The sequence below is a fragment of the Phyllobates terribilis genome, unplaced genomic scaffold, assembly GCF_046119375.1.
Source record: "Phyllobates terribilis strain yellow unplaced genomic scaffold, ASM4611937v1 Scaffold_8__6_contigs__length_399053987, whole genome shotgun sequence".
NCBI lineage: Eukaryota > Metazoa > Chordata > Amphibia > Anura > Dendrobatidae > Phyllobates > Phyllobates terribilis.
This window is the reverse complement of record NW_027362768.1, coordinates 385,104,366-385,123,461: the sequence shown is the minus strand read 5'-3', so window position 1 is coordinate 385,123,461 and position 19,096 is coordinate 385,104,366. Positions and strand designations below refer to the sequence as shown.

The window sequence follows — 19,096 nt, the reverse complement described above, 5'->3', positions numbered from 1 at the left end:
ATGGAGGGGTGACGTGGATGCCTCCGCTCCTATGTGACCTATTAGAGCCCCGCTCTCCGGATCCGTGGACGTCCCAATAAACCTCTCCCTTTAATTGCCAATACCCATTAATGATGGCGGCTCAGCCCTGCGGACGGATCGTTCTAATAAAGTTCCATTAGTCCGGCAACGCTGTTATAATCCGGAATCTGCAGCTCTCCGGCCGCCCCACGTCTCGCCCTCGGCCACTCACCCATCCAGCTCCCCAGGATGGTGGAGAAGATCCGGCTCTTGCTGCTGTCCGCCATCTCAGTAAAGCACAAGTAGTTGAAGTGACGCGTGAGACGAGGCGACACCGGATTCCTGCCTCCTCCGGGGGGCCCCATGGCGCACAGGAAATTAATGTCCACCAATTTCTTGAAGACCCCTGCAAAATGGAAGAAACGACTAAGAACATTGTCATGAACTAAATGCGGGGATTGTCCCCCGTAATGGCGGGGATTGTCCCCCATACACCCGCACCGGCCGCCTTCCCTTTCTTAGTGCAGATACCTATTTGCTTGCGGTCGTACCATCCCCCGTGGTCCAGCCATTGTCTCAGCAGCTCTATGGGGGGCTGCGCTCCGTACGTCTCCAGGGCCGGCATGTTCATGTCATCGATGAAGAAGATGAAGTAGCGCCCGAGCGGTGGTCCGAACACCCCCTTCCTCCTGTGATTACAAAAGGGCAGATGAATGAATCTGTCCCTGTAGATGATGGACAGGATGAACGCTGCGGTGCTGAGGATATTGGGGGCACTCTGAGGATCGTCCTGTCACCCCCAGCCCCATGGTGTTTCTTGCCTTTTGTCCAGTTTGCTGTCGATCAGATCTTGGGTTTGATTGGCGGAGGTCCGTGCCGAAAACATGAGGAAGTGGCTGATGTATTCCTGGGGCATGTTCTTCAACAGCTGGTCAGAGATGGTCAGGGTCTTCCCGGTCCCTGTAGGACCCACACACAGAACCTGCAGACACAATACAAGGTCCGGATACAATGTGTTACGCACACGCCCGGGCAGACTGGCGTGAGCGTGATTAGTGATCCCACTGGACCATGAACCGAGGAGTGCCTGGAGGGGCGTGACTAAGTATCAACCCGGTCCAACCAAGGTCGCACGGCGGCTCAGTCGACTCCGTGAACCAGGGAGGAACCGAGCAGAGGGACCAGGTGCTACTCCAGGTCAGACCCCGGTCACAGCTGTTGACCCACACCGGGGAATGCAGGAACAGGCAGGTTAGCTGGTATGCAGACAGGTAGGTACTGGCAGGCACGGCTGGTATGCAGACAGGTAGGTACTGGCAGGCACGGCTGGTATGCAGACAAGTGGGTACTGGCATGCACAGCTGATATGCAGACAGATGGGTACTGGCAGGTAGGAACACAGTCAAGACAGAAACCAGTACTGACTAGGATACAGAAACAGGGCCGCAGGTGCGGTAGACAAGCAGAGCAGAGCAAAACCCGCAGATGCGGTAGACAAGCAGAGCAGAGCAAAACCCGCAGGTGCGGTAGACAAGCAGAGCAGAGCAAAACCCGCAGGTGCGGTAGACAAGCAGAGCAGAGCAAAACCCGCAGGTGTGGTAGACAAGCAGAGCAGAGCAAAACCAGCAGGTGCGGTAGACAAGCAGAGCAAAACCCGCAGGCGCAGTAGACAAGCAGAGCAGAGCAAAACCCGCAGGCGCGGTAGACAAGCAGAGCAGAGCAAAACCCGCAGATGCGGTAAACAAGCAGAGCAGAGCAAAACCCGCAAATGCGGTAGACAAGCAGAGCAGAGCAAAACCCGCAGATGCAGTAGACAAGCAGAGCAAAGCAAAACCCGCAGATGCGGTAGACAAGCAGAGCAGAGCAAAACCCGCAGATGCGGTAAACAAGCAGAGCAAAGCAAAACCCGCAGATGCGGTAGACAAGCAGAGTAGAGCGAAACCCGCAGATGCGGTAGACAAACAAGAGCAGAGCAAAAAACGCAGATGCGGTAGACAGGACATGGATCTGTTCACATGGAACAGACTGGAAAAAACAAGAAGATAGCTGGAACACAGGAGTTAGATACAGAGGCAGGGAAACAGAACGAGCAGAACCAGATACACACAAGGTACTTACAATGAAGTAGCGAGTGGACACAAAACTCACAAACAGAAGTACAGAGACAACGAGTTGGAGTTAGGTGAGATACTGCAGGAAAAGGGGAAGGTACAGACAGAGACAAACAAGTAACGGACTAGGACACTGTTCAGACCGGATCTGAACCAGGAACAAGATACTGGAACCAGCCTGGGAACTCAGCCCCCCGATGTGGTGGAAACTGACTAGAAGTCACAGGTACAGGTAACAGGCCTGGGTATACAGCCCCCAGGGTGGCAGAAACAGACTAGATACAGGACAGGACCTGGCAACTCAGTTGCAAGGAACACACAGATGGAAAGTGTTGCTCTGGCACCTCCTATTGGGTGGAGGGGGTTTAAGTATCCAGTGACTCACAGCAATAGGCTGGGGACGCATTAGGACTGCGCACACAGTAGCTTTAAGAATCAGAAAGTAACAGCGCCGTCACCCTAAGCCAGCAGACAAGAGACATGCACACAGCAGGTACTGGAGCAAAGTGTGCAGCCTGGCCTGATAGGTAAGATTGCGGTCTTGCATGGTGGGAGGTGGTAAGCCATGCAAGCATGCCGCCAGGGATGTTACACAATCGCTGCCGCTCCAGGTCCCTGTAGGACTCACACATAGAACCTGCATACACAATACAAGGTCCGGATACAATGGCTGCCGCTCCCAGTCCCTGTAGGACTCACACACAGAACCTGCATACACAATACAAGGTCCGGATACAATGGCTGCCGCTCCCAGTCCCTGTAGGACTCACACACAGAACCTGCATACACAATACAATGTCCGGATACAATGGCTGCCGCTCCCAGTCCCTGTAGGACTCACACACAGAACCTGCATACACAATACAAGGTCCGGATACAATGGCTGCCGCTCCCAGTCCCTGTAGGACTCACACATAGAACCTGCATACACAATACAAGGTCCGGATACAATGGCCGCCGCTCCGGTGTTGCGTGTATCATGACCTCTACATACTCACCAGCTTCTTGTTGCTCAGTAACATCCTCAGAAGATGCGACATCCGCACAGTGTCCAGCGTGGGCACGATGATGTCGGCGTAGCTGGTGTCAGGAGCAATGGAGAAAGCAGTGGAGGTCTCCATCCAGCTCACCCAGCGCACCTCGATGACAAAAATGTGTGTAAATGGGCGAAATATAGGGCAATGGTGGGGGCTGAATATAGGGACACTGTGCGGGCGGAATATAGGGTGACGGTGGAACATAGGACGGTGGCGCGGGCGGAATATAGGGTGACGGCGCAGGCGGAATATAGAGTGACGGCGTGGGTGGAATAAAGGGTGACGGCGCGGGTGGAATATAGGGTGACGGTGGAATAAAGGGTGACGGTGAGGGTGGAATATAGGGTGACGGCGCAGGTGGAATATAGGGTGACGGCGCAGGCGGAATATAGGGTGACGGTGCAGGTGGAATATAGGGTGACGGTGGAATAAAGGGTGACGGTGAGGGTGGAATATAGGGTGACGGCGCAGGCGGAATATAGGGTGACGGTGCGGGTGAAATATAGGGTGACGGCGCAGGCGGAATATAGAGTGACGGCGTGGGTGGAATAAAGGGTGACGGCGCGGGTGGAATATAGGGTGATGGTGGAATATAGGGTGACGGTGCGGGTGGAATGTAGAGTGACCGCGTGGGTGGAATAAAGGGTGACGGTGAGGGTGGAATAAAGGGTGACGGCTCGGGTGGAATATAGGGTGACGGCGCAGGTGGAATGTAGAGTGACAGCGTGGGTGGAATAAAGGGTGATGGCGCGGGTGGAATATAGGGTGACGGTGCGGGTGGAATATAGGGTGACGGTGCGGCTGGAATGTAGAGTGACAGCGTGGGTGGAATATAGGGTGACGGCTCGGGTGGAATATAGGGTGACGGCTCGGGTGGAATATAGGGTGACGGTGCGGGTGGAATATAGGGTGACGGCGCGGGTGGAATATAGGGTGATGACGCAGGCGGAATATAGGGTGACGGCGCGGGTGGAATATAGGGTGACGGCAAGGGAGGCACTAAGAATGACGTCTCACCTTTCTCCATGCGCCCTCCTCCTCCTCATCCTCTGCGACGCTGCTGATCCCGGCGTCATCCAGCACGTAGTCATAGACCAGACCGTCTTCTGGGAAGAGAATCGTCACCTGAGGATAAAGGCCGGGATTTATAGGCAGGAGTACAATGCAGGTGGAGCGGGATGTATTGTAGAGTGGTCCATACAGTGATGTGTCTAGTTATCCTACAAATGGAGGCTGTGGTGCAGATTACCAGCTGCGGTGATACTACCAGTCCCAGCATGGCACGCCAGTGTCAGAGCATGCTGTGATTTGTAGTTTCTCAGTATAAAAGGACTCTGTCCAGTGGAGTGGGGTCAGACACATGAGACCCTTCTCCCCTGACTCTTGTCTCATGGGTAGAGGATGCGGGTCGCACAGCGCTACCTTCTCTGATGCCATTTTGTCCCTTAGAAATTTGCTAAACATCAAGCGTCCGTCCGAGTCGCCGGTGATTCCCACGCTCCAGATGAGAGAGAACATGAACCAGCTTTCTACCAGCTCCGCGATGCGATCCAGCCTTTCCTGGGGGATTTTCTTCTGTCCCTGGAAAAAAAACAGAACAAATGTATTGCTAAATACGGGAGGACGCCCTCCTATCAGCTATATAATGGCAGAACTGTGAATGTGGCTCTGGAGGTGACTGCAGCATCACATGGGATGTGGTAAGGAAGGACGTTCTGATACTGGCAGAACTGTGAATGCAGCTCTGGAGGTGACTGCAGCATCACATGGGATGTGGTATGGACGTTCTGATGGATTTACCTCTCTAGGAATGAAAGGTTGGAAGAAGCAGTCCAGCAGCTTCAGGAGGCTCATCACCAGGTTACTGGAGGTGGAGGCGATCACTTCCTTCACTGAGCGATGCACAAACTGGATGGCGTCCTGAGAACGAGAGAAGGGATATCATTGACACAGATGCTTTACACTGCAGCTCTGATCAACGCCAGCTTTACTGCGCTGTACATGGGGCTCAGAGCTAGTCTGAAAGCTGAAATCTACCTCCTTCTCCCATGCTTTACACTGCAGCTCAGATTGTCTACTATTAAAAGCAAGAGAAGAAACAGAAGAGGGAAAATGTGCAGCTGTTCAGATGATGCGATATCTCGGTATAAAGTCGCACCGCGGACACCGATGGTTCATACCTGCAGGAACCGTGAGAATAAGGCCTCCAGCGGCTCCACATACGGCTTCAGCACAGAGGGGATACGGCGGAGCCAGCATTCGGTAAAAGGGCCGAGTCCGAGGATACTTGGCTCCAGATACACCATGCCACAGCGGGAAACAGTGGCCGGAGACGCCACGGCCAAATCCTGGACCTCAAACATCATGGTCATGGCCTGAAGACGGAGAAGACGATTCAGTAGAGCGGAGGGGCCATGCTGGCGCTCACTAATGCTTGGAGATGGGCGTTTTGAGGTCACCTCTGTCATCTTTATGATCTCCCCCGAGCTCAGACACAGCTTCTTGTTGTCATCCAGCACCGTGTTCATATTCTCAATCCAAACCGCGTCTACGGGGCCATCGAACATGTACCACTTTTTGTCCGGATCTATAGATGAGGCGCCTCCCCGGATGAGCGATGACAAGATCCCGTCCGTCCTACAGTGTGAGAAAAATCCCAAACTAACGGGACGTCTGGATGGAGACGTCTGGATGGAGACGTCTGGACGCAGCCGTTTACCATTCGTGGGTGAGAAGATCGAACTCTCCGTACAGCTGCCCCATGGTGATGGACTTGGGATTTAGGATGTAGTAGTGAACGGTCTCGTAGGTCCCTCCGCCTACAGAGGGGAGACGCTTAAGCGATGACATAGCGGCCGCAAGGACCTTATAGCACTGCGGGGACAGATCCGACAATCATTCCCTCTGTCGTCTTCGTGTATGGTCATATATCAGTTACAAGAAACCTCACGCACCTCCGACTTCCCCGAACCGGTGGGTCCCACAAGCATCAGGCCATGACGCACCACGGTGGTCTCGTACAGCTGGATGCACTTGGTCACAAATCCTGATATCAGGCCAGAAAATAACAAGATAAGTAACAATGGAAGCGGAAGCCGATGTCAATCACAGCCTCTGCACCCCACCTGGCTGATACCAGGGGACAATAGCTCAGCCATCCTTATTCTTCAAGGACTTTATAGGACACTCGGGGGGTAAGGACCCCATACAAACGTCTCATTTCGTCTTACCGTCCACGTCTTTGAGGTTTCTCAGGGAGCAGGTCTGACGAATCGCCTCCTCCAGGCTGCCGTAATCTATGGGTTCCTCCTCGATCCTGGGGAAGAGATCGGACACGATCCCACTGAAGAGTTTCAGGTCATCCTGAAGGAACTTGGGGACGTTGACATCTCGGATGGCTCGGAGGCAGATGAGCTCCTGTACGGACCCAAAATACAAGGAGAAGCTGGTGATGACTGAAACGCGTGGGCGATGTATGCCCTGCCGGAGCCGTGGTGATGAGCGCAGGTCTATGGCAGCCTGTATCCGGCAACGTGTAGTGTGACACTGCCCGGGTCACGGCATTCACAGATTACAGGCTGCCGTAACCAGCATCGCCATCGTGCCGACTGATCTATGCTCCAGATCCGATCGGAAACTGTCTCTGGAGCCGTGGAGAATCCGATCTGTAGGAAGCGTGGCGTCACCTCGTTCATGGCAGGATTCTCTCTCTTCAGGTTTCCGGCAGCAGAAATCACAGTTTTCACAGCTCTCATTCCAAAATCGTAGTGATCCTGGGAAGGAACGCAGATGAGTCAGGGGTCATTGGTGGAAAAATGATGGAAGAAAAAATGCAAAAAGATCGGAAAAGGGGAGAAAATGTAATCATGAAACCCCAGAGGGCGGGATGTGCGTCACCGGGTATGTGAGGGTCGGGGTCCAGAGGGCGAGATGTGCGTCACCGGGTATGTGAGGGCCAGGGTCCAGAGGGCAGGATGTGCGTCACCGGGTATGTGAGGGTCGGGGTCCAGAGGGTGGGATGTGCGTCACCGGGTATGTGAGGGTCGGGGTCCAGAGGGCGAGATGTGCGTCACCGGGTATGTGAGGGTCGGGGTCCAGAGGGTGGGATGTGCGTCACCGGGTATGTGAGGGTCGGGGTCCAGAGGGCGAGATGTGCGTCACCGGGTATGTGAGGGTCGGGGTCCAGAGGGCGGGATGTGCGTCACCGGGCATGTGAGGGTCGGGGACCAGAGGGCAGGATGTGCGTCACCGGGTAAGTGAGGGTCGGGGTCCAGAGGGCGGGATGTGCACCACCGGGTATGTGAGGGTCGGGGTCCAGAGGGCAGGATGTGCGTCACCGGGTATGTGAGGGTCGGGGTCCAGAGGGCAGGATGTGCGTCACCGGGCATGTGAGGGCAAGGGTCCAGAGGGCGGGATGTGGTCACCAGGTATGTGAGGGTCGGGGTCCAGAGGGCGGGATGTGCGTCACCAGGTATGTGAGGGTCGGGGTCCAGAGGGCGGGATGTGCGTCACCAGGTATGTGAGGGTCGGGGTCCAGAGGGCGGGATGTGCGTCACCGGGTATGTGAGGGTCGGGGTCCAGAGGGCGGGATGTGCGTCACCGGGTATGTGAGGGTCGGGGTCCAGAGGGCGGGATGTGCGTCACCGGGTATGTGAGGGTCGGGGTCCAGAGGGCGGGATGTGCGTCACCAGGTATGTGAGGGTCGGGGTCCAGAGGGCGGGATGTGCGTCACCAGGTATGTGAGGGTCGGGGTCCAGAGGGCGGGATGCGCGTCACCGGGTATGTGAGGGTCGGGGTCCAGAGGGCGGGATGTGCGTCACCGGGCATGTGAGGGCAAGGGTCCAGAGGGCGGGATGTGGTCACCAGGTATGTGAGGGTCGGGGTCCAGAGGGCGGGATGTGCGTCACCAGGTATGTGAGGGTCGGGGTCCAGAGGGCGGGATGTGTGTCACCAGGTATGTGAGGGCCAGGGTCCAGAGGGCATGATGTGCGTCACCGGGTATGTGAGGGTCGGGGTCCAGAGGGCAGGATGTGCGTCACCGGGCATGTGAGGGCCAGGGTCCAGAGGGCGGGATGTGCGTCACCAGGTATGTGAGGGTCAGGGTCCAGAGGGCGAGATGTGCGTCACCGGGTATGTGAGGGTCGGGGTCCAGAGGGCAGGATGTGCGTCACCGGGCATGTGAGGGTCGGGGTCCAGAGGGCAGGATGTGCGTCACCGGGTAAGTGAGGGTCGGGGTCCAGAGGGCGGGATGTGCACCACCGGGTATGTGAGGGTCGGGGTCCAGAGGGCAGGACGTGCGTCACCGGGCATGTGAGGGTCGGGGTCCAGAGGGCAGGATGTGTGTCACCGGGCATGTGAGGGCCAGGGTCCAGAGGGCATGATGTGTGCACCGGGTATGTGAGGGTTGGGGTCCAGAGGGCGGGATGTGCGTCACCGGGTATGTGAGGGTCGGGGTCCAGAGGGCAGGATGTGCGTCACCGGGCATGTGAGGGCAAGGGTCCAGAGGGCGGGATGTGGTCACCAGGTATGTGAGGGTCGGGGTCCAGAGGGCGGGATGTGGTCACCAGGTATGTGAGGGTCGGGGTCCAGAGGGCAGGATGTGCGTCACCAGGTATGTGAGGGTCGGGGTCCAGAGGGCGGGATGTGCGTCACCGGGTATGTGAGGGTCGGGGTCCAGAGGGCGGGATGTGCGTCACCGGGTATGTGAGGGTCGGGGTCCAGAGGGCGGGATGTGCGTCACCGGGTATGTGAGGGTCGGGGTCCAGAGGGCGGGATGTGCGTCACCGGGTATGTGAGGGTCGGGGTCCAGAGGGCGGGATGTGCGTCACCAGGTATGTGAGGGTCGGGGTCCAGAGGGCGGGATGCGCGTCACCGGGTATGTGAGGGTCGGGGTCCAGAGGGCGGGATGTGCGTCACCGGGCATGTGAGGGCAAGGGTCCAGAGGGCGGGATGTGGTCACCAGGTATGTGAGGGTCGGGGTCCAGAGGGCGGGATGTGCGTCACCAGGTATGTGAGGGTCGGGGTCCAGAGGGCGGGATGTGTGTCACCAGGTATGTGAGGGCCAGGGTCCAGAGGGCGGGATGTGCGTCACCAGGTATGTGAGGGTCGGGGTCCAGAGGGCGGGATGAGTGTCACCAGGTATGTGAGGGTCGGGGTCCAGAGGGCGGGATGTGTGCACCGGGTATGTGAGGGCCAGGGTCCAGAGGGCGGGATGTGCGTCACCAGGTATGTGAGGGTCGGGGTCCAGAGGGCGGGATGTGCGTCACCAGGTATGTGAGGGTTGGGGTCCAGAGGGCGGGATGTGCGTCACCAGGTATGTGAGGGTTGGGGTCCAGAGGGCGGGATGTGTGTCACCAGGTATGTGAGGGTTGGGGTCCAGAGGGCGGGATGTGTGTCACCGGGTATGTGAGGGTCGGGGTCCAGAGGGCGGGATGTGCGTCACCAGGTATGTGAGGGTTGGGGTCCAGAGGGCGGGATGTGTGTCACCAGGTATGTGAGGGTCGGGGTCCAGAGGGCGGGATGTGCGTCACCAGGTATGTGAGGGTTGGGGTCCAGAGGGCGGGATGAGTGTCACCGGGCATGTGAGGGTCGGGGTCCAGAGGGCGGGATGTGCGTCACCAGGTATGTGAGGGTCGGGGTCCAGAGGGCGGGATGTGTGTCACCAGGTATGTGAGGGTCGGGGTCCAGAGGGCAGGATGTGTGCACCGGGTATGTGAGGGCCAGGGTCCAGAGGGCGGGATGTGCGTCATCGGGTATGTGAGGGCTGGGATTCAGAGAACAGGATGTGCGTCACCGGGTATGTGAGGGTCGGGGTCCAGAGGGCAGGATGTGCGTCAACGGGTATGTGAGGGTCGGGGTCCAGAGGGCAGGATGTGCGTCACCGGGTATGTGAGGGTCGGGGTCCAGAGGGCAGGATGTGTGTCACCGGGTATGTGAGGGCCAGGGTCCAGAGGGCGGGATGTGCGTCACCAGGTATGTGAGGGTCGGGGTCCAGAGGGCGGGATGTGCGTCACCGGGTATGTGAGGGTCGGGGTCCAGAGGGCGGGATGAGTGTCACCGGGTATGTGAGGGTCGGGTTCCAGAGGGCGGGATGTGCGTCACCGGGTATGTGAGGGTCGGGGTCCAGAGGACAGGATGTGCGTCACCGGGTATGTGAGGGCTAGGGTCCAGAGGGCGGGATGTGCGTCACCAGGTATGTGAGGGTCGGGGTCCAGAGGGCGGGATGTGCGTCACCAGGTATGTGAGGGTCGGGGTCCAGAGGGCGGGATGTGTGTCACCAGGTATGTGAGGGTCGGGGTCCAGAGGGCGGGATGTGTGTCACCGGGTATGTGAGGGCCAGGGTCCAGAGGGCAGGATGTGTGCACCGGGTATGTGAGGGCCAGGGTCCAGAGGGTGGGATGTGCGTCACCGGGTATGTGAGGGCCAGGGTCCAGAGGGCAGGATGTGCGTCACCGGGTATGTGAGGGCTGGGATTCAGAGGGCAGGATGTGCGTCACCGGGTATGTGAGGGTCGGGGTAAAGAGGGCAGCATGTGCGTCACCAGGTATGTTAGGGTCAGGGTAAAGAGGGCAGGATGTGTGCACCGGGCATGTGAGGGCCAGGATCCAGAGGGCAGGATGTGTGTCACCAGGTATGTGAGGGTCGGGGTCCAGAGGGCGGGATGTGCGTCACCGGTTATGTGAGGGTCGGGGTCCAGAGGGCGGGATGTGCGTCACCGGGTATGCGAGGGTCAGTTTCCTGAGGGCGGGATGTGTGTCACCGGTTATGTGAGGGTCGGGGTCCAGAGGGCGGGATGTGCGTCACTGGGTATGTGAGGGTCGGGGTCCAGAGGGCGGGATGTGCGTCACCAGGTATGTGAGGGTTGGGGTCCAGAGGGCGGGATGTGTGTCACCGGGTATGTGAGGGTTGGTTTCCAGAGGGCGGGATGTGCATCACCGGGTATGTGAGGGTCGGGGTTCAGAGGGCGGGATGTGCGTCACCGGGTATGTGAGGGTCGGGGTCCAGAGGGTGGGATGTGCGTCACCAGGTATGTGAGGGGTGGGGTCCAGAGGGCGGCATGTGGTCACCGGATATGTGAGGGTCGGTTTCTAGAGGGCGGGATGTGGTCACCGGGTATGTGAGGGTCGGTTTCCAGAGGGCGGGATGTGGTCACCAGGTATGTGAGGGTTGGGGTCCAGAGGGCGGGATGTGGTCACCGAGTATGTGAGGGTCGGAGTCCAGAGGGTGGGATGTGTGTCACCGGGTATGTGAGGGTCGGGGTCCAGAGGGCATGATGTGTGTCACCAGGTATGTGAGGGACGGTTTCCAGAGGGCGGGATGTGGTCACCGGGTATGTGAGGGTTGGGGTCCAGTGGACGCGATGTGAGTCACCGGGTATGTGAGGGTCGGGGTCCAGAGGGTGGGATGTGCGTCACCGGGTATGTGAGGGTCGGGGTCCAGAGGGTGGGATATGCGTCACCGGGTATGTGAGGGTTGGGGTCCAGAGGGCGGGATGTGCGTCACCGGGTATGTGAGGGTCGGGGTCCAGAGGGCGGGATGTGCGTCACCGGGTATGTGAGGGTCGGTTTCCTGAGGGCGGGATGTGTGTCACCGGGTATGTGAGGGTCGGGGTCCAGAGGGCGGGATGTGCGTCACTGGGTATGTGAGGGTTGGGGTCCTGAGGGCGGGATGTGCGTCACCAGGTATGTGAGGGTCGGTTTCCAGAGGGCAGGATGTGCGTTACCGGGTATGTGAGGGTCGGGGTCCAGAGGGCGGGATGTGCGTCACCGGGTATGTGAGGGTCGGGGTTCAGAGGGTGGGATATGCGTCACCAGGTATGTGAGGGTCGGGGTCCAGAGGGCGGGATGTGCGTCACCGGGTATGTGAGGGTCGGGGTCCAGAGGGCGGGATGTGCGTCACCGGGTATGTGAGGGTCAGTTTCCTGAGGGCGAGATGTGCGTCACCAGGTATGTTAGGGTCAGGGTAAAGAGGGCAGGATGTGTGTCACCGGGTATGTGAGGGTGGGGGTCCAGAGGGCGGGATGTGTGTCACCGGGCATGTGAGGGCCAGGGTCCAGAGGGCGAGATGTGTGTCACCGGGCATGTGAGGGCCAGGGTCCAGAGGGCAGGATGTGTGTCACCGGGTATGTGAGGGCTGGGATTCTGAGGGCAGGATGTGTGTCACTGGGTATGTGAGGGTCGGGGTAAAGAGGGCAGCATGTGCGTCACTCGTTATGTGAGGGTCGGGGTCCAGAGGGCGGGATGTGTGTCACCAGGTATGTGAGGGTCAGGGTAAAGAGGGCAGGATGTGGTCACCGGGTATGTGCGGGTCGGTTTCCAGAGGGCGGGATGTGGTCACCGGGTATGTGAGGGTTGGTTTCCATAGGGCGGGATGTGGTCACCGGGTATGTGAGGGTTGGGGTCCAGTGGGAGAAATGTGTGTCACCAGGTATGTGAGGGTTGGTTTCCAGAGGGCGGGATGTGGTCACCGGGTATGTGAGGGTTGGGGTCCAGAGGGCGGGATGTGGTCACCAGGTATGTGAGGGTTAGGGTCCAGAGGGCGGGATGTGGTCACCGGGTATGTGAGGGTCGGGGTCCAGAGGGCGGGATGTGCGTCACTGGGTATGTGAGGGTTGGGGTCCTGAGGGCGGGATGTGCGTCACCAGGTATGTGAGGGTCGGTTTCCAGAGGGCAGGATGTGCGTTACCGGGTATGTGAGGGTCGGGGTCCAGAGGGCGGGATGTGCGTCACCGGGTATGTGAGGGTCGGGGTTCAGAGGGTGGGATATGCGTCACCAGGTATGTGAGGGTCGGGGTCCAGAGGGCGGGATGTGCGTCACCGGGTATGTGAGGGTCGGGGTCCAGAGGGCGGGATGTGCGTCACCGGGTATGTGAGGGTCAGTTTCCTGAGGGCGAGATGTGCGTCACCAGGTATGTTAGGGTCAGGGTAAAGAGGGCAGGATGTGTGTCACCGGGTATGTGAGGGTCGGGGTCCAGAGGGCGGGATGTGTGTCACCGGGCATGTGAGGGCCAGGGTCCAGAGGGCGAGATGTGTGTCACCGGGCATGTGAGGGCCAGGGTCCAGAGGGCAGGATGTGTGTCACCGGGTATGTGAGGGCTGGGATTCTGAGGGCAGGATGTGTGTCACTGGGTATGTGAGGGTCGGGGTAAAGAGGGCAGCATGTGCGTCACTGGGTATGTGCGGGTCGGTTTCCAGAGGGCGGGATGTGGTCACCGGGTATGTGAGGGTTGGTTTCCATAGGGCGGGATGTGGTCACCAGGTATGTGAGGGTCGGGGTCCAGTGGGAGAAATGTGTGTCACCAGGTATGTGAGGGCCAGGGTCCAGAGGGCGGGATGTGCGTCACCAGGTATGTGAGGGTCAGGGTCCAGAGGGCGGGATGAGTGTCACCAGGTATGTGAGGGTCGAGGTCCAGAGGGCGGGATGTGTGCACCGGGTATGTGAGGGCCAGGGTCCAGAGGGCGGGATGTGCGTCACCAGGTATGTGAGGGTCGGGGTCCAGAGGGCGGGATGTGCGTCAGCAGTTATGTGAGGGTTGGGGTCCAGAGGGCGGGATGTGTGTCACCAGGTATGTGAGGGTTGGGGTCCAGAGGGCGGGATGTGTGTCACCGGGTATGTGAGGGTCGGGGTCCAGAGGGCGGGATGTGCGTCACCGGGTATGTGAGGGCTGGGATTCAGAGAACAGGATGTGCGTCACCGGGTATGTGAGGGTCGGGGTCCAGAGGGCAGGATGTGCGTCAACGGGTATGTGAGGGTCGGGGTCCAGAGGGCAGGATGTGCGTCACCGGGTATGTGAGGGTCGGGGTCCAGAGGGCAGGATGTGTGTCACCGGGTATGTGAGGGCCAGGGTCCAGAGGGCGGGATGTGCGTCACCAGGTATGTGAGGGTCGGGGTCCAGAGGGCGGGATGTGCGTCACCGGGTATGTGAGGGTCGGGGTCCAGAGGGCGGGATGAGTGTCACCGGGTATGTGAGGGTCGGGTTCCAGAGGGCGGGATGTGCGTCACCGGGTATGTGAGGGTCGGGTTCCAGAGGGCGGGATGTGCGTCACCGGGTATGTGAGGGTCGGGGTCCAGAGGACAGGATGTGCGTCACCGGGTATGTGAGGGTCGGGTTCCAGAGGGCGGGATGTGCGTCACCGGGTATGTGAGGGTCGGGGTCCAGAGGACAGGATGTGCGTCACCGGGTATGTGAGGGCTAGGGTCCAGAGGGCGGGATGTGCGTCACCAGGTATGTGAGGGTCGGGGACCAGAGGGCGGGATGTGCGTCACCAGGTATGTGAGGGTCGGGGTCCAGAGGGCGGGATGTGTGTCACCAGGTATGTGAGGGTCGGGGTCCAGAGGGCGGGCTGTGTGTCACCGGGTATGTGAGGGCCAGGGTCCAGAGGGCAGGATGTGTGCACCGGGTATGTGAGGGTCGGGGTCCAGAGGGCGGGATGAGTGTCACCGGGTATGTGAGGGTCGGGGTCCAGAGGGTGGGATGTGCGTCACCGGGTATGTGAGGGCTGGGATTCAGAGGGCAGGATGTGCGTCACCGGGTATGTGAGGGTCGGGGTCCAGAGGGCAGGATGTGCATCACCGGGTATGTGAGGGTCGGGGTCCAGAGGGCAGGATGTGTGTCACCGGGTATGTGAGGGCTAGGGTCCAGAGGGCGGGATGTGCGTCACCAGGTATGTGAGGGCCAGGGTCCAGAGGGCGGGATGAGTGTCACCGGGTATGTGAGGGTCGGGGTCCAGAGGGCGGGATGTGTGTCACCAGGTATGTGAGGGTCGGGGTCCAGAGGGCAGGATGTGCGTCACCGGGTATGTGAGGGCCAGGGTCCAGAGGGCGGGATGTGTGTCACCAGGTATGTGAGGGTCGGGGTCCAGAGGGCAGGATGTGTGTCACCGGGTATGTGAGGGTCGGGGTCCAGAGGGCGGGATGTGTGTCACCGGGTATGTGAGGGCCAGGGTCCAGAGGGCGGGATGTGCGTCACCGGGTATGTGAGGGTCGGGGTCCAGAGGGCGGGATGTGCGTCACTGGGTATGTGAGGGTTGGGGTCCTGAGGGCGGGATGTGCGTCACCAGGTATGTGAGGGTCGGTTTCCAGAGGGCAGGATGTGCGTTACCGGGTATGTGAGGGTCGGGGTCCAGAGGGCGGGATGTGCGTCACCGGGTATGTGAGGGTCGGGGTTCAGAGGGTGGGATATGCGTCACCAGGTATGTGAGGGTCGGGGTCCAGAGGGCGGGATGTGCGTCACCGGGTATGTGAGGGTCGGGGTCCAGAGGGCGGGATGTGCGTCACCGGGTATGTGAGGGTCAGTTTCCTGAGGGCGAGATGTGCGTCACCAGGTATGTTAGGGTCAGGGTAAAGAGGGCAGGATGTGTGTCACCGGGTATGTGAGGGTCGGGGTCCAGAGGGCGGGATGTGTGTCACCGGGCATGTGAGGGCCAGGGTCCAGAGGGCGAGATGTGTGTCACCGGGCATGTGAGGGCCAGGGTCCAGAGGGCAGGATGTGTGTCACCGGGTATGTGAGGGCTGGGATTCTGAGGGCAGGATGTGTGTCACTGGGTATGTGAGGGTCGGGGTAAAGAGGGCAGCATGTGCGTCACTGGGTATGTGAGGGTCGGGGTCCAGAGGGCGGGATGTGTGTCACCAGGTATGTGAGGGTCAGGGTAAAGAGGGCAGGATGTGGTCACCGGGTATGTGCGGGTCGGTTTCCAGAGGGCGGGATGTGGTCACCGGGTATGTGAGGGTTGGTTTCCATAGGGCGGGATGTGGTCACCGGGTATGTGAGGGTTGGTTTCCATAGGGCGGGATGTGGTCACCAGGTATGTGAGGGTCGGGGTCCAGTGGGAGAAATGTGTGTCACCAGGTATGTGAGGGCCAGGGTCCAGAGGGCGGGATGTGCGTCACCAGGTATGTGAGGGTCGGGGTCCAGAGGGCGGGATGAGTGTCACCAGGTATGTGAGGGTCGAGGTCCAGAGGGCGGGATGTGTGCACCGGGTATGTGAGGGCCAGGGTCCAGAGGGCGGGATGTGCGTCACCAGGTATGTGAGGGTCGGGGTCCAGAGGGCGGGATGTGCGTCAGCAGTTATGTGAGGGTTGGGGTCCAGAGGGCGGGATGTGTGTCACCAGGTATGTGAGGGTTGGGGTCCAGAGGGCGGGATGTGTGTCACCGGGTATGTGAGGGTCGGGGTCCAGAGGGCGGGATGTGCGTCACCGGGTATGTGAGGGCTGGGATTCAGAGAACAGGATGTGCGTCACCGAGTATGTGAGGGTCGGGGTCCAGAGGGCAGGATGTGCGTCAACGGGTATGTGAGGGTCGGGGTCCAGAGGGCAGGATGTGCGTCACCGGGTATGTGAGGGTCGGGGTCCAGAGGGCAGGATGTGTGTCACCGGGTATGTGAGGGCCAGGGTCCAGAGGGCGGGATGTGCGTCACCAGGTATGTGAGGGTCGGGGTCCAGAGGGCGGGATGTGCGTCACCGGGTATGTGAGGGTCGGGGTCCAGAGGGCGGGATGAGTGTCACCGGGTATGTGAGGGTCGGGTTCCAGAGGGCGGGATGTGCGTCACCGGGTATGTGAGGGTCGGGTTCCAGAGGGCGGGATGTGCGTCACCGGGTATGTGAGGGTCGGGGTCCAGAGGACAGGATGTGCGTCACCGGGTATGTGAGGGTCGGGTTCCAGAGGGCGGGATGTGCGTCACCGGGTATGTGAGGGTCGGGGTCCAGAGGACAGGATGTGCGTCACCGGGTATGTGAGGGCTAGGGTCCAGAGGGCGGGATGTGCGTCACCAGGTATGTGAGGGTCGGGGACCAGAGGGCGGGATGTGCGTCACCAGGTATGTGAGGGTCAGGGTCCAGAGGGCGGGATGTGTGTCACCAGGTATGTGAGGGTCGGGGTCCAGAGGGCGGGCTGTGTGTCACCGGGTATGTGAGGGCCAGGGTCCAGAGGGCAGGATGTGTGCACCGGGTATGTGAGGGTCGGGGTCCAGAGGGCGGGATGAGTGTCACCGGGTATGTGAGGGTCGGGGTCCAGAGGGTGGGATGTGCGTCACCGGGTATGTGAGGGCTGGGATTCAGAGGGCAGGATGTGCGTCACCGGGTATGTGAGGGTCGGGGTCCAGAGGGCAGGATGTGCATCACCGGGTATGTGAGGGTCGGGGTCCAGAGGGCAGGATGTGTGTCACCGGGTATGTGAGGGCTAGGGTCCAGAGGGCGGGATGTGCGTCACCAGGTATGTGAGGGCCAGGGTCCAGAGGGCGGGATGAGTGTCACCGGGTATGTGAGGGTCGGGGTCCAGAGGGCGGGATGTGTGTCACCAGGTATGTGAGGGTCGGGGTCCAGAGGGCAGGATGTGCGTCACCGGGTATGTGAGGGCCAGGGTCCAGAGGGCGGGATGTGTGTCACCAGGTATGTGAGGGTCGGGGTCCAGAGGGCAGGATGTGTGTCACCGGGTATGTGAGGGTCGGGGTCCAGAGGGCGGGATGTGTGTCACCGGGTATGTGAGGGCCAGGGTCCAGAGGGCGGGATGTGCGTCACCGGGTATGTGAGGGTAGGGGTCCAGAGGGCGGGATGTGTGTCACCGGGCATGTGAGGGCCAGGGTCCAGAGGGCGAGATGTGTGTCACCGGGCATGTGAGGGCCAGGGTCCAGAGGGCAGGATGTGTGTCACCGGGTATGTGAGGGCTGGGATTCAGAGGGCAGGATGTGTGTCACTGGGTATGTGAGGGTCGGGGTAAAGAGGGCAGCATGTGCGTCACCAGGTATGTTAGGGTCAGGGTAAAGAGGGCAGGATGTGTGCACCGGGAATGTGAGGGCCAGGGTCCAGAGGGTGGGATGAGTGTCACCGGGCATGTGAGGGCCAGGGTCCAGAGGGCTGGATGTGTGTCACCAGGTATGTGAGGGTCGGGGTCCAGAGGGCAGGATGTGTGTCACCGGGTATGTGAGGGTCGGGGTCCAGAGGGCGGGATGTGCGTCACCGGGTATGTGAGGGTCGGGGTCCAGAGGGCGGGATGTGCGTCACCGGGTATGTGAGGGTCGGGGTCCAGAGGGCGGGATGTGCGTCACCAGGTATGTGAGGGTCGGGGTCCAGAGGGCGGGATGTGCGTCACCAGGTATGTGAGGGTCGGGGTCCAGAGGGCAGGATGTGTGTCACCAGGTATGTGAGGGCCAGGGTCCAGAGGGCGGGATGTGTGTCACCAGGTATGTGAGGGCCAGGGTCCAGAGGGCAGGATGTGTGTCACCGGGTATGTGAGGGCCAGGGTCCAGAGGGCGGGATGAGTGTCACCGGGAATGTGAGGGCCAGGGTCCAGAGGGCGGGATGTGCGTCACCGGGTATGTGAGGGTCGGGGTCCAGAGGGCGGGATGTGTGTCAACGGGCATGTGAGGGCCAGGGTCCAGAGGGCGAGATGTGTGTCACCGGGCATGTGAGGGCCAGGGTCCAGAGGGCAGGATGTGTGTCACCGGGTATGTGAGGGTCGGGGTCCAGAGGGCGGGATGTGCGTCACCGGTTATGTGAGGGTTGGGGTCCAGAGGGCGGGATGTGCGTCACCGGGTATGCGACGGTCAGTTTCCTGAGGGCGGGATGTGTGTCACCGGTTATGTGAGGGTCGGGGTCCAGAGGGCGGGATGTGCGTCACTGTGTATGTGAGGGTCGGGGTCCAGAGGGCGGGATGTGCGTCACCAGGTATGTGAGGGTTGGGGTCCAGAGGGCGGGATGTGTGTCACCGGGTATGTGAGGGTTGGTTTCCAGAGGGCGGGATGTGCATCACCGGGTATGTGAGGGTCGGGGTTCAGAGGGCGGGATGTGCGTCACTGGGTATGTGAGGGTTGGGGTCCAGAGGGCGGGATGTGCGTCACCAGGTATGTGAGGGGTGGGGTCCAGAGGGCGGCATGTGGTCACCGGATATGTGAGGGTCGGTTTCTAGAGGGCGGGATGTGGTCACCGGGTATGTGAGGGTCGGTTTCCAGAGGG

General features: G+C 60.3%; 1 protein-coding gene across 4 annotated transcripts in view; it reads right to left on the bottom strand.

Moving 5' to 3' along the window:
* DNAH1 (dynein axonemal heavy chain 1) overlaps positions 1-19,096 on the bottom strand; it is a 124,072-nt gene that overhangs the window by 56,004 nt on the left and 48,972 nt on the right. For all 4 annotated transcript variants that reach the window (XM_073645106.1, XM_073645105.1, XM_073645107.1 and 1 more), the window contains 13 exons: positions 6,835-6,921; positions 6,379-6,565; positions 6,103-6,194; positions 5,868-6,022; positions 5,608-5,785; positions 5,329-5,523; positions 4,949-5,068; positions 4,571-4,729; positions 4,166-4,273; positions 3,110-3,250; positions 822-982; positions 532-689; positions 233-406 (listed from right to left, as the gene is read on the bottom strand). In XM_073645106.1, coding sequence (XP_073501207.1) covers positions 233-406; positions 532-689; positions 822-982; positions 3,110-3,250; positions 4,166-4,273; positions 4,571-4,729; positions 4,949-5,068; positions 5,329-5,523; positions 5,608-5,785; positions 5,868-6,022; positions 6,103-6,194; positions 6,379-6,565; positions 6,835-6,921 — 1,915 coding nt within the window. The remainder of the gene's footprint in view (positions 1-232; positions 407-531; positions 690-821; positions 983-3,109; positions 3,251-4,165; positions 4,274-4,570; positions 4,730-4,948; positions 5,069-5,328; positions 5,524-5,607; positions 5,786-5,867; positions 6,023-6,102; positions 6,195-6,378; positions 6,566-6,834; positions 6,922-19,096) is intronic.